The 15,673-nt window shown below is 40.5% G+C and overlaps 1 protein-coding gene across 3 annotated transcripts in view; it reads right to left on the bottom strand.

The window, feature by feature from the left end:
* Nucleotides 1-9,827: 9,827 nt before the first annotated feature.
* Nucleotides 9,828-15,673, bottom strand: part of l(3)L1231 (lethal (3) L1231) — a 39,810-nt gene continuing 33,964 nt past the window's right edge. For all 3 annotated transcript variants that reach the window (XM_065218201.1, XM_065218200.1, XM_065218202.1), the window contains one exon: nucleotides 9,828-10,983. In XM_065218201.1, the coding sequence (XP_065074273.1) occupies nucleotides 10,739-10,983 (245 nt within the window). In that variant the 3' untranslated portion in view covers nucleotides 9,828-10,738. The remainder of the gene's footprint in view (nucleotides 10,984-15,673) is intronic.

The following is a 15,673-nucleotide window of genomic DNA, read 5'->3' as shown; positions in this document are numbered from 1 at the left end:
TTATACGATATATGAGGAGGAGATGAAAGTATAGAATTGATAGTTCCGTTTAGAGTACGGCTGTGAGAAAATTGCATATAGAGAGTAAGGAAGGTACAAATCGGTTTTATCATCTCTCTTTACCAAACTCCCTCTTTGGAGAGGGATGGTGAGGGGTGAATCCGGCAAACCTTACCCCCCCCCCCACCACTGGCAAAAAGAGATGATCGCCGACCGCTCAAATACCAACGATGTGTTTGAAACAGTAGATGGTACGCAACAACTTCCGTTCGAAAACACCAAGGGCGCGTTGGTCCTCAACGAGCATAGTCTAGGTCTCGTGGCCGTAGAGGACCACTGGTCTAAGCAGCGTCTTGAAGATAGACAACTTCGTGCGGCGAATGAATTTCTCTGCTGATATCATTTTCGGCGATCGCCAGTAAGCCCAAATTCACGAACTCATCAACCACCTCGATTTTGTCACCATAAATCTGAACTCGGGATGGGAGGCTAACATTGTCGTCCCTAGAACCTCTTCCTTTCATGTATTTTGTCTTTGATGCGTTGATGGGAAGTCCAATCCGCCTAGCTTCAGCCTTCAGTCTGATGTACGTTTCCGCCATCGTATCAAAGTTCCGTTGCATGATGTCGATGTCATCGGCGAAGCCAAGAAGCTGGATGGACTTCCTGAAGATCGTGCCACTCGTGTCTATCCCAGCTCTTCTGATCACACCTTCTAACGCGATGTTGAATAGCAGACACGAAAGTCCATGACCTTCGAGATTTAAAGGGACTCGAGAGTGTCCCCGATACTCGAACAACGCACATCACTCGATCCATCGTCGCCTTGACCAATCGCGTCAGTTTATCCGGATCCATAGCCGATCTCGATCGATTGTGTCGTATGCGGATTTGAAATCGATGAACAAATGATGTGTGGGCACGTTGCATTCGCGGCATTTCTGCAGATCCTGCCGAATCGCGAAAATTTGGTCCGTGGTAGTGCGGGCAACCATGAATCCCGTCTGGTTGTCCCACGAACTCTCTTGCAAATGGTGACGGGGCGGCGGCAGAATTTGGGAGAGTACCTTGAAGGCGGCGCTCAGCAGTTTGATCGCGCAGTAGTTGCAGCAATCCAACTTGTCGCCCTTTTTGTAAATTGGGTATACGACGCCTTCCATCCACTCCTCCGGTAATATCTCCTCCTCCCAAATCTTGGCAATTACCCAGTGCAGGGCTCTAGTCAGTACTTCACCACCGTATTTTAATAGCTCACTTGGTAGTTGATCTTCACCAGTTGCTTTGATGTTCTTCAGCCGACCGATCTCCTCCTCAACTTCTTGAAGATCAGGGGCCGGTAGCCTATCGTCTTCTGTGCGTGCTCTGTGGTCTGTTGCCGTGCCACCTTCGTTTTCTGATTCATCACCGTTGAGGTGCTCGTCATAGTACTGCTTCCACCTCTCAAGCACCTCACACTCGTTCGTGAGATGGTTACCGTTCAAGTCCTTGCGCACATCGGCTTGCGGCATGTAACTTTTGCGCAAACTATTTAGCTTCTCGTAGAACTTCCGTGTGTCATTTACGCGGTACAGATTTTCCATCGCCTCGCGATCTCGATCTTCCTGCTGACGCTTCTTCCTTCGGAAAACCGAGTTTTGTCTGTTCCGCGCTTGTCTGTATCGCTCCACATTCAATCTCGTGCGGTGTTGCAGCATTCTCGCCCGTGCTGCATTCTTCTCCTCTACTAACAGTTTGCATTCGCCGTCAAACCAGTCATTTCTTCGGTCCGGGATTGCAGTACCTAGTGCCGCTGCAGCAGTACTACCTATGGCTGAACGGATTTCCCTCCAGCCATCTTCAACAGAAGCTGCGCCAAGCTGCTCTTCCGTGGGTAGTGCAACTTCCAGCTGCTGCGCGTAGTCCTGGACAACTCCGGCGTCCCGTAGTTGCTCAATGTTCGGTCGCGGCGTTCGACTTCGACGGGTGTTATGCACCGTCGAGAGTTTTGAGCGCATGCATACTGCAACTAGGTACTGGTCCGAATCTATGTTCGCACTGCGGTACGTGCGGACGTTGATAATGTCGGAGAAGAATTTCCCGTCGATTAGAACGTGATCGATTTGGTTTTCTGTTTGTTGGTCAGGTTGTCGTTCGATACGGCATGCAGGCTGTTTGGCCCGATTATCGGTCTGTACATTGCCTCCCGTCCTATCTGAGCGTTCATGTCACCGATGACGGTTTTGACGTCCCGTTGAGAACAACCGTCGTACACCTATTCCAGCTACGCATAGAACAGAGTTTCCAATCGTAGTCCTTATTTCGTTGCGTAGATCTGTGCCGATTGTTCCTGATCCATATTTATTTCTTCGGCATTTGCAACTTTATATTATTAATTATCTCTGGAACTCCCTTTAAATTCTACTCAGAATTCTATTGAACTAGTCTCGTAAATTCCTTTTAATTCCCTAGAAACTAATCTTTAAGTGCTTTAGAATATTACAGGAATAACCTTCAAACTCTCCTAAGTATTCCTTTGAAATTTACTTCGAAACTTCGTTGGAAATTTTCATCAAACTTTCGAATGCTGCATAGAATTCTTTTGGAATTATCCTCCGTATTGTCATTGCATTCTTTGGGATTCTGTTTCTTCTCTACTCATAAGTACCTTGGAGACAACTGTTACAAATGCCTCAGGACTCTCTTTGGAATTACCTTGGAATCCCCCTCAGAATTCTGTTGAAAATTTCCTACTAAGGGTTCCCTTTGGATTCTACAGAAATAACTTTAAATGAATCCTCAGACTTACAAATCTTCTTTTGAAATGATCCTCTGAATTCCTTTGAAATTATTCCTTACTTTTCCTGGACCGATGTTCATCAGGATTGCACCTGCATCACAATGTTACGCCAACTAACTCGGTTCGTGGATGCTTGTCTCCAATTGCTTGACCGTCCCGCAATTCCTAGATCTTGCTCCACTTGGTCCAACCACCTTGCTCGCTGTGCTTGTCTGCGTCTTGTACCGGCCGGATTCGAGGCAAACACCATTTTTGCAGGATTGTTGTCCGGCATTCTTACAACCAGGGCTGGCAAATGTCATTTTCAATGAAAGATCTCACGCGATATTTACAGAAATACTTCTGTCACTATCATCGGATGAGAAAACGATGATAGAGATTTTTTCAAAATCTCATATAGTTTTTTGTCATGACAGAACGTGACAGTGTTGTGATCATCGTAATTACTAGCTCATTTAATGTTATTAAAGTTACTTGTACCGAGGAAATCTTAATAATATAATCACTCTACCGATTACATACGGTTGTTCATCTTAATCAATTAGGAGTATTGATTTCAGCTCTGCTTACAACGTGTCCCACCCATCGTACCCGTCCAGCATTGGATACTGGGTTCGCCATAGAGTTGCGCCGGCTCGTGGTTCATCCTTCTCCTCACGCTTCTGCCTATGCGAGCCCTATCGCGCTCGGTTCCTCCAGCTAACAGATACTTTGTCTTCGACGTATTCACCTTTAATCCAACCTTCTCTGTTTCACGTTTCAGTCTGGTGTATTGCTTCACCACGGCCCGACAATGTCCACGTCGTCAGCGAAGCAGATGAACTGGCTGGGCTTATTGAAGATCGTGCCCCGCATGGTAAAGCCCGCACGTTTCATAACACCTTCTAGCGCAATGTTGAACAGGAGGCAGGAAAGACCATCGCCTTGTCGAAGTCCTTTGCGAGTTTCAAACGGGTCCGATAACGCACCCGATATCTTCACGCAGCTCTGTACACCATCCATCGTAGCCCTGATCAGTCTGGTCAGCTTCCCGGGAAAACCGTTCTCGTCCATAATCTTCCAAAGCTCTTCACGGTCAATAACATCATAAGTGGCCTTGAAATCGATGAATAGGTGCTGCGTAGGGACTTGATATTCACGACACTTTTGGAGGATCTACCGCAACGCAAAGATTTGGTCCGTTGTCGATCGCCCGTCCACCAAACCGGCTTGATAACTTCCCACAAATCTGCTTGCTAGACGGGTGATAGACGGCAAAAGATGATATTGGAAAGCACTTTGTAGGTCGCGTTGAGAATAGTGATCGCTCGATAGTTCTCACATTCTAGCTTGTCGCCTTTTTTATATATGTATTGGGCATATTACTCCCTCCTTCCACTTCTCCGGTAGCTGTTCTGTATCCCAGATCCTGAGTATCAGTCGGTGCAGACAAGTGGCCAACTTATCCGGGACCATTTTAATAAGTACCTCACGGGTACCATCTTTACCAGCTGCTTTGTTGTTCTTAAGCTGTCGAATAGCATCCTTAACTTCACCTATCGTGGGAGCTGGCATGTCTTCCTCATCCGCTGTACCGACAAAGTCAAATTATTCCTAGAGTTCACAGAAAATTCTCATCAAATTAATTATGTCCGACGTCTTGTTATTTTCGTTCCAGATTCTTGAACATTTATCCATGTCTGATTTAATTAGATCCAGGGTTTCAAACAATTAGGGGAAACGCTCCTATAGTTGCGGTATGTTAGAAGCGTTAGGTTCCTATTAGTTGTGTACGGAGTCTCCATACACAACTATAGGAACCTAACGCTTCTAACGTACCGCAACTATAGGAGCGTTTACCCTATCCTTGTTTCAGAACCCTAAAATAAATCACAGAATAATAATGTTCAATGATTAAAAGTGAATAAGGAGGAAGATAAAGTTAGTTGTAAAATTTTAAGAAATTCTTCATAAGTGTTCTTCAAATTCTATTCTATTTCTTCAAAAGAAAATTCACTCAGATAGCAACCCCTTCCGAGAAGGTCAAGCAGTTTTTCCAGTATAGGAAAAATCTTTAATCCTTTCTCACCAACTAAGCATTTATCTGCAATACGGGTATTACCAGCAGATGCGTAAACAATATCCGCTTTTGCCAGTACATAAATGATAGTGATACATTACCGTAGTTTTTGAGTAATCGAGCAAAAACGTGAAATTTCCATGCAATCTCAAATTAGAAGCTATCCAGTCCATACATTTTAAGGTGGGTGACCTCCTAAATGACATTACCGGGGTCTTCCGGCGGTTAATAGCTTGCATACGGGAATTTCAACATTCTGTGAAGATTCCCGGTTTTCCAGGTTTTGAAGGTAGGGGAAACGCTCCTATAGTTGCGGTATGTTAGAAGCATTAGATTCCTATAGTTGTGTACAGAGTCTCAATACACAACTATAGGAACCTAACGCTTCTAACGTACCGCAACTATAGGAGCGTTTACCTTAATAGACACCCTGAAAAACTAATTAAAATAATTCCCCCTTATTCTGCGAGTCACGTGACTCTCTCTCACCGGTGAGGTGACAATTGTCACCTCGTGTGAGGTGACTCTCCGTGCAAATCAAATGGAGAGTCACCTCACACGAGGTGACTATTGTCACCTCACCGGTGAGAGAGAGTCACGTGACTCGCAGAATAGGGGGGATTAATAAGTGTCAATATCGCGTGAAAGCTTTCAATGAAAATGAGAAACAGCCTCAGTACAACTTGTGAGGCATATGATCTCCGTTAATGTATTTGTGTCATAAAGAGCGATTGGGTACACTACACCTAATAAACGAAAACTATTAACAAACGATACTCCGAATGGTACAATTATTCCACAAATAATCTGGATGATACCTCGAACACACTTTTTATGGTACTTTTCTATTTGGGACACAGCCATTATTTCTGCACCGAAGCCCTATATCCTGGCTCAATCGCGTTAGCTTTACGGAGCCAATAGTTCATTGTTCTTTGTTTGTAACAAACTTCACTTAATGTCTAGTAGGAGTTGGGCCGAATACTCGCGGCTTACCCGAGGTTAGAGAGGTACATTGTCGAAGGATAGGATCAGGGGAGGAGCTTGGGGGTAATGTTTCGTTGTCTCATTAGAGCGTTGTCGTCAGTATGAACGGTAATGCGGTTCTAGTTTCGTCTGGAGTTCGACCGGCTATGGTGACCAGTGGGCGACGATGAGACTCATCGAGACGGGGGGACAAGATAAACAAAAACTATTAAAGAGAGACAAAAGACGAAGGAATTAAATTCTTATACTAGACATTTGAAGAAACACATAAACCGACTGCATATAGTAGATATTGCGAGTTCCCAACACGTCTCTGATAGGAACATAGGGTTGTCTTCCTTGGGCCTCAAGGGTATTCAAAAGTCGCTCTCTGGCGGCGTCATTATCCGTACATTGCCAAACTGCATGATCGATGTCATCGTAACCGTTTCCACACCGACAGAGGTTGCTGTCCACGAGGTTTAATCTACACTGAAACAAATCGACATGTACCGTTTATTGGATCCATCTTATAACATAGCAATGTCAGCAGATTTATTCATTCTATGTGATGATTGATAGATTCCATTGGATTATCACTTAAAAACTATGAATGCGATATGGAATGATTTCTATCGTAATTTCACATACTTAGTACTTGATAATACTTTGCTTCGAACGTGGTTAGCGAAGGTAAGAAGTATATGAATATTGTCTGATATATTTCATGGTGAAAAACTGTTGATATGTCATGGGTGGGAACAGACATCTAGAAACTAATGGAAAATCATATAAGTTTGCACTATGAGAAAATTCAGTAAAATATACCTGTTTTCATGATGAATATTGCTCACTAAAATATATATCTTATAAGATAATCATGCATATTTTATTGGAGTTGCTTTTACTGATTTTTGACGTTTGTTGATATGTCGCGTGTAAATAGACATGTAGAAACTATTGGACTGTCATTTAACTTTGCAGTATAGGAAAACATGTATATCTCATTGTAATAGCTTGCTTTGATTTTTGACGTTTAAAGATTGTAAACAGATGTATCCCAATCATTAAATAGTCATATAGAAATGCCTTTTAAGAAATCCAACAGCAAGCATTTGTTTTTGCATGTTTTTCTGGGATGAATATAGCTCCCAATAAAATACATCTTACATGATTGTTCTTTATAAATTATTGAAACAATTTTCAACGATGTTAACGTACACTCATTCATATGATAATTGGTTCTAGAAAAGAATGTATTGAGATTGAAAAAAAAAATGATTCTACTGTAATATTTACTTTGCTATGATTCTAATTGTAAGCCTTCTACACGGCTAATTCAGATTCTAGCCCTAAGTAGTACTCGAACTTCATGAGTCAGTTCTATCAAATCATATAATTTAGTCGTTGATTTATTGCACACAGGTGCATTAAGAAAGATTTGAACAAACCACACCACCGAAACGGAACATAAATTTGTCTGTGCTATTTGTCTTCACTCTAGCAAAACGAGCATAACGTTGCACTACATTCCATGTCGGGAGAGCTGTTCTTACTTTATGCTATTTGAACGAGCTCAATCTTGAAGTCAGCCGTGGCCCAGTGGAATCGAGCACAGACACCGAAAGCATCACACCTCAACAGTTCTTGATCGAATCCCAAAACAGCTACAATAAAAAAAGGTACAACTGTGAAAGCTCCCACTGCCTGATGTTTATTTTTTCAAATTTATTTTTAGAAATCGATTAAATATATGTGTCAAAAGAAGAAGTAAATTTCATGTTATTTTCACATAAACTTTACTTCGATTGATTTATGACACATATGCTTATGGGTTTCAAATCCATTTCAGTTAATTATTATAATTTGATCGATTTTCATTTATCATATGACGATCATATAAAAGTTACCAAATTATCAGCATTGTAAATGTATCAGATATTCATATAGAATTTACCTGACACATTTTCAATCATATCATTTTCAATGGATTATCTTATAGCGCAAATTTATTAGACTTCCACATAACAGGAATATGTCAAATTCGTTCAGTGTATTGAGATGAGCATCTAGCGAGTAGTGGTTGGACATAAGTCTACTCATCACGCGAATGAAGTCACAACTTAAGTCTAAGCCTTTAAACCACGTTCTCGAAGAAACATTGGGAATAATTGAATGTAACCACCGTCCAAGATTTCCATTGTCCCAATCGGTTTGCCAACTCGAAAGGGTACTCTGACGCACTAAATGGTAAAATTCATCGTGTGAAATTTGCCTGTCATAAAATTCGCCATGTTGCTTGTTTCATGATCAGATCATATTCAATTGAGGAACTGCGATTGGTGAAGTGAGCACGGTCTGGAGTGTAACAAGGAAGACACCATTTGATTAATGAATGAATTCGTTTACTTTGCGCTTTCAACCAAACCAGTCGAGTTTGTTCCCATCTCTAAGAGTATAGCCAACCGGTGGAAACTAACGATTTAGAATTGGCTCACTACTTGACTCGCCTATTGGTCCCAAGTAAATCTATAAGCGTACCGTGCCAGCACCATATTTGACGCGTCCCTAATGATGACGCACTCGTCTAATTTTCATCGCATCTCGATTTTGACCAGATATTTTTTAAACTTTGTTACACCATCATCCCTAGAGCACAGGAACTTATATTTGCAGAAGTAACATTTCAAAAATAATGATGGAAAATAGTCGAACATTATTGAGTGCGTCGATTTAGGAACCGCTTCGAATATGGTGCCTCCACGGTACCCTATTCTAGTTAAGCACATTTCTTCGGGACCCTATGGGCTTAGAGTTACCTCTATGGTATAGCCCTCCGATTCGATCACCTACAGCAACAATCTTTGCGCTGCGTTTGTAACGGAGTACTTCATTGATTGCATACTGGCAACTGTCACGTTCTTGTTCTAATTGCTTAAGGAAAACTAGTTGGGAGTGAATAGCTCTCCCATCAGAGTTCAGATCAGGAAAAGCATGACAATTACCATTGCTGGCCACGCCCATTTTCGGGAAAAGGATATTGTTGATGTAACATCCACTTAACGGAAGGCCAGCGACTCACCGACGCCCCCATAGATGCTACGGAGTTGGATAGTTGAGTAGGGGATGGGTCAGGATTCGCTTAAGCAGTCTACTCAGTAACCAAAAGCGACAGCCACCAAGCTAACTGAGCTCCTCAATTTTAATTTTGGGACCTTATATATAACAATCTTGCCGCCTTTCTAAATTCTGCAGTCCTTCGCATCAAACAACACATCCAGCCATTGCTGGTGATTCGGCTCACCAACACTTTCTGGTACAATTATCCATTCAGCTTCATATCCATAGCTTCTCCTTCCAATTTAGCTTTGAATATTTTCAAGTATGTCAAAATCTGCACGATTTGTCCCTGGGATTCTGACAGTGTTCCCAGTCTTTTTGGTGTTTGATATATAATCTTCGCTAATAGCTAAACTTACAAACTAAACCTACCAATTAAGACAACTAAGCATTTTCAATACTGGAAACAAAAAACTCTGTTCTTACATGACAAAATTAGCTAATGGACACGCATCTCAATATGTCACCCGCGATTTTACCCATCCGACGGCCACTGAAGTAATGTTTTTATCTTTTGGTTAATCCAAATACTAGTACAACTATAATCATGTTCCATTTCAACTTCCACTAACTTATTTCAAACCCGTCGTTTTACATATTCTTCTCACTCTCTGTCTTGGTTGCCAATTTGTTAATCTTCTTGATAGTTTCATCTGATGCGTCCTACCACTACCGACTAGGTACACACCTTCCTCACTTCTGGACTGGATGGATAGAGCTGATACGTTCATTCTTCGATTTCTCTCACCAGCAGAAATAATATTTGAGCAAAATCCGTTCGAAATGTTACAAAACCAAAATTTAAATTTGACTTAAACCGAAGATCGCACTCGCACTTTCTACGGGAACGACTCCTCCACAAAACAATAGGAAAAAATTTCGGATAAAATAAACAAACAGAAAAAAATTACTTCCCTTTTCAGTTAGCCTGTAAATGAATGGGCGAGTTTATTGTTGTTGTTTGTATGCTTTAGTTCAGTTTAGTTGTATACAACTTAAAAACAAACCTACGTTTTCCTGTTTCCTAATTAAAAAAAATAATATAAACATACGGGGGTGTGAGTACAACTTAGGACCTAATCAGAAAATAATAGCGCAAATCATATGATATAGGGTGGTCTTGGTTGATACGGCATAATATAGCGATAAACAAATTCATAGAATTTATTTGATGGATTATGTTTGTTTGTTTGTAAAGAAGCGTATTTAGTATCGAATAAAAGTCCGTTTTATATTTCTCACCCCGGGATTCCGAAGGCAACGCGCTTCGGCGGGGCTTCAAATTAAAGCCTAAAGCGTTACACAATCGGAAAACTAAAACATCAGTTTCCCTTTGATTACATATATACTTCCTTCATATTTTTTTGCGGCTGTTTCTGAAAAAGCTAACTTTTCCACATAAAGCAGCAGTTTGTGAATAAATAAGATTATTGTTTCTTCATGTACACTTTCTATCCTAACCAATTTCAGAATCTTACACAAAAGAAGCAGAAGAAATTCGACTCGTTAACTTCAGTAGGAATACACAAGTTCCACACGACTGTCCCTCGGTATGAAACAGAAATGTCACACTTCTCTTAGGTTCGAGAAAATAATTCTACCCTTAAAAATTAATTTCGCTCAACCGAAAATATCACGTTCCTTACATTCCCTTACATAAACAACATAGGGTTATAATTGGGCCCATAATCACGCCCAATGCAAATCAAGCAGACCCAACGGCAAACAGAAAAAGTGAACCCGGAAATGTTCCCCAACACACGACACACACACACGCGCGCCCATCTCGCTGCTTACCCATCTCTGAAAACTGACGTTCACGTGTGCACCAATCCTCGGATGTCGTTCGTATTGGGCGACTGGAGCATCTGGTCCGAGCAAATGTCCGACCCGTTCAGCATTTCGTCGTCCACGTTGTCCAGAAAGTCGCCCAGAAAGTTGGCCGACTCCACCGTCATGTCCTCCAGCGACTTGACGTGCTCGCCAACGACTTCGAGCGCCCGCTCCAGGTCCTCTTCCTCCTCCTGGGTGGATTCGAACGTTGGACCGTTCTGTTCTTGCTCTGCAGGGAAAAAAGCGTTGAATGTTATTAGAGAAGTTAAGGTAGATTTATATAAATTCATTGGATGAAGACAAATATAATGACTGGATCTGTTGATTTGATGCTGTACCAAATCAAGTCGAACAGTGGATTAGGTCTTAGGTGACATTGGTCGATTCTCTTTATCGACTGTGTTGAAAATAGCTGGAAATGTCTCATGGGTCGTGGGGATGCATAGAGAAAATCGACGAACGGAATCTGTTAGTGTTACTAGGACCTAATGCATTGTTCGGCTTGAAATATATTCGAACAGCAGTTCCACGCCAAATGATGAATCGGAAAAACTCGACATTCTCCGATTTTCATGAAACATTACATAATTCATTGTTATGGGCAATGATACTCATTGTTTTCTAAAATTAGGCCATTTTGGATCTTAAAACATTTTCAAAATGGAGTCCTTTTAATTTTTCAAAAAAATGTAGCACAGGAACGGCATTTCTTATCGAAATGACGTCTGAGACAAAGTTGTAGAGAAAAACAATGCTTTTCGAGGAAAATAATACAAAAACATGAAAATTTTAAAAATCTTAAAATCAAGCCTAATTTGTCAAAAAGAACGTAAGTCACAAAAATAAACAAATCGATGTTTTGCTTCTTACCGATTATAAAATACATGCTTTTAATACGAGTTAATGAAAAATGAAGGTTAGAAATTTTAATGAATTGTGGGCAATATATTTAATGAAGTATGTAGTATTCTTCCATTTTTTTAAATGGTTTCGATACACCCTTTTATTGTCAGCATGACTTAATTATCAAAATTTGATGATAACACAAAACAGTAGATAAATTCACAGTGAAACGTTCTCTGTGAAAAAAAACAAAGCATTTATTTTCAATTCAGCAGCAATACAACATGGATGTTAACGGGATTCAGCTACTGCTAGGTATCACAGACAAACAGACACAACCTAGGGGAAGTACAACTTGATCTGAAGTAATATTTGGTGTAAAAATTGCTCAAATTGGTAATTATTATAATTTTTAGTATAAATATTAATGATATTAGCTGTCAAGCGGAAAGCCAAAAGTAAAAAATTAACAGTGTAACTGCAGCTTTTTGTTTGCCATCATTTTTGCCAAGATTTCGTTTTCGATAGCTCTGATCGATTTCGACTTCGGCTTTTCATGATAAAAACGGTACTGGACGTTCCCCCAGCAGCAAATCTCTCTAAGTTGTAGGCTCATGGCAAATCGAGCGTAATACGACCACGGAACCATCACTCTAGGACTCCGCTTACAGGGGTGGCGTAGTCGGTCGTTTCCCGTTCCATCGGAGGACAGCACATTGGTTCACAGACGATGAAGAATTCGTGGAAATTAATGACTCTTTCCTGGGAACGGAAGTGCGGCCGATTATGTGCACTGTGATCAGCTGCCAAATAATGCCGAATTTATAATAAAAGGAGCAGATTTTGGTGGTGGTGGCCAGTAAGATCATCATGGAATGACTTGCCTCTCGTGTGAAATCCATTTTTGATTAAAAGAATGTCAAATGTACACTTAAAATCAAAAATAGCCAAAAACAAAAAAACAACTGTCAGACTAAGTATAAGATACGCAAATATCACACATATTAGAATATTTAATATTTCCACCATCGGTATTGATGCTAAATCTTACAATGGCAAGCATGTGGAGTAATTGGCGTAATAATTATGTTTTCTGAGCACAACGATATTTTTTTTCGATCCCATTTACTTCCATCTCAATTTTTAATCTTGATTGAAGCAAAATGATCACTTCACTGTTTGACACAAAACTAACAAACTGACAGCTCGTTCCCATATGAAGTACCATCGAGGGGTGCTAAGATGGTGATTTTTGCTAATGTAATCACACTTATTTAAAGTAGTTTCAGTGCTTCAAAATTGATGAAGTTTTGGATTTCGATTCCATTTGTAATGCAGATTACGAATATGCAATTACCTCAATACCCCTAAAGAACCCAATTTAATTACCCGATTAATTAGTGTATTTCATCTGGTTTCATCAATTTCATAAGTCGATTTAACAGTTGACTTAATCTTTTCCATCATACAAACCGATTAACCATTCTATTTCATTTGGTTTCATCAATTTCGTATGCTGATTTATTTATCGACTTAATCTGTTTCCATCGTAGAAACAATTTAATTAACTGATCAACCAGTATATTTCGTCTGGTTCCATAGAATCCCTGCTACAACTCTGTCATCATACTAATCGTTCAAGTTGGTCGCTTCTGGTTGACTGATTTCCTATGTTTTCCACTACCGATTTAGTGTGCTGACGCGTCGGCAACCTCCCCTTAAGCAGTCCCATAAGAGTCGATGCAACAATTTATAAATACGTCGGTTTCATAGTCGGTCGATCTTACCGACGTGAACCGATTTAGTCGAAGGGAAAATCGGGAGGATTTTTTATGGGGCGTTTATTCTGCCGTGATGGTACCCAATATTTTGGTTTGAATGATTGAGCGTACATTTTCTATGGAAAAATGACTCAATTCTCGCGTCACTTTTCAAATAGACCAATGTAACATATCCACCATTTTGAGAAAATCGAAGTTAAAGTTCGACAGATTATTATTTTAGCTGTTTAGAAACAATACATTTTGCAATACTATTTTAAATGTAGTCAGTGAATAATAACGTTGAAATTTAAGTAGAAGCGGTAAACCTCACAATTTACATTGAATTTCATGCTACAATACAGAAAAAAAACCACATATGACGTTTTGACTAGTCAAGTTGAACATCGGACATGTTACATTGGACGATTTTTCTCAATGACATAATCAATGAGTGTTACATTGGACGTTTTGTTTTTCATGATACTAGATTCCCTTTCACATATTTCAGAGTAGAATACCTAACTTTAGATTGGCCCCGCCTTTAGAAAATGAGCACCAATCATGTTAGGCAGTCCGAATGACCGAAGTAACAATCATGTACCCATCATTCCAAACTGTACATTGGACAATTTTTGACCTATCTTAAATAAATGAAAGTTAATTTGGATGGATGTTTGTGTATCACATACAATGATTGAAGAGCAATCAACTCGATTTGTTTACATTTGATACTTAGGACCTTTTGAAAAGTGACGCGAGAATTACATGTTGTGTGATCGAACACGGAACCGAAAAATTACCCAACATTAAGTTCTTTTCACTCATCTCCCATGTTTCGTTCAATAGGCCAATTTTCAGTAAACCGCTTAGGCCGTTCGCAATGATGAGTTTCAAAATGGTTTTAAACTACTCGACAATTCTATAATTTGAAACTGTCAAAAATAAAACTGCAACACGATCAGCGCAACGCACAGTTCTAAAAGATGTTTGTAATCGTCAAGTTCCATAAACTTTACTGCTCTCTATGAAGTTCTCCGTTTTTTGTTTGTGAAGCTCTTCGAAACATCTTTAAACACATCCGAAGAAATTCGAAACAAAGTGCCATTCGTGTTTCAAACTCGCTCAGAAATAAAACAGAATAGTCGAGCAGTTGCAAATCTGGTGCAAAATAGTGCTGGAATAATGAAACTGCAACTCAGCATTGCGAGAGGTGCGTTTCTGTTCTAGTTTCAAATTGAAACAGTCCTTACAAAATACAACAGCATTGCGAACGGCCTAATAGTAGTTTGCATTTGGCTACGGCAAAAATAATTACTTACTCGTATGTATTTTCTACCTAAAATTAAGTTCAATTGACTCAAATTTGAGAATATCTCATATACTCACTAGTAGCTTATCGAACGATAGTCATGAGAAAGTCGAATCTCTCGTTCCGTTTTTGACAACAACAAAAAGTGAGAGTGGGATGCAAAACTCAAAATTAAGTAAAAAGAACTTAAATTTAGGGTAATTTTTTTTTTCTCTGTGAAGGCAAGCGGTGTGCGTTGCCTGCTCGTGAGTGACTGAATGTTTTTGTTGGCTCTTTCATTGCCTCGCCCTTTACCGTTTGGTACAAACACATCTATGACACAAATGTCATTCCCACTTTGTGTGAAGCCGAAAAATCCTGGTTCTCTGGTTCGATTTTACGTCAACATTTGACAGCTGCTGCAAATATTCGCAAGCAAGCTCTGTTCATGCGTGATACGTTGTTAGGAAAGTTTGTCGCAGGCAGCGGGAAGGATTTTTTTAATCTTTGTTGTGCCATAGGCTCTATTTACTGTGTTTAACAGGAATTATCGTTGCCTAAAAATGAAGTTACGGATAGGAAATGTGATGTCCTCCCAGAGATCAATGATAGATGGTACAGTTAGGCGTAGCCAGATAGGGGCAGGGGGGGGGGGCGACTGCCCCCCCCCCCTAAACTCGGCAACACAAAGGCTTTCGAGGAAATGGCGTTCGGTGAAATGGCATTCGGCCAAATTTTCCATGGTAATTTTTTTTTCGCCCCTCCCTAGCTCGAAACCTGGCTACGCCCTTCGTACACCCCAGGGCTTGTGCTTGAGCGCTTTGCTATTTAGCCTCTACATCAATAGCCTTCCCCGTGGACTGAGATGCAGTTATCAGCTCTACGCTGATGACCTACAGATCTACATTTCTGGTGCCATCCAAAACGTAGACCAACTCGTCGAAGCCATAAACAACGATCTGGAAAGCATAGAGCGATGGGCCAGGCAGAACTCTCTTTTCCCCAACCCGAAGAAAACGCAAGCA

This window comes from Ochlerotatus camptorhynchus, unplaced genomic scaffold (assembly GCF_037179485.1).
Source record: "Ochlerotatus camptorhynchus isolate MF236.1 unplaced genomic scaffold, CSIRO-AGI_Acam_v1.1 ptg000084l, whole genome shotgun sequence".
Lineage (NCBI taxonomy): Eukaryota > Metazoa > Arthropoda > Insecta > Diptera > Culicidae > Ochlerotatus > Ochlerotatus camptorhynchus.
This window is presented reverse-complemented; position numbering and strand designations above follow the sequence as displayed.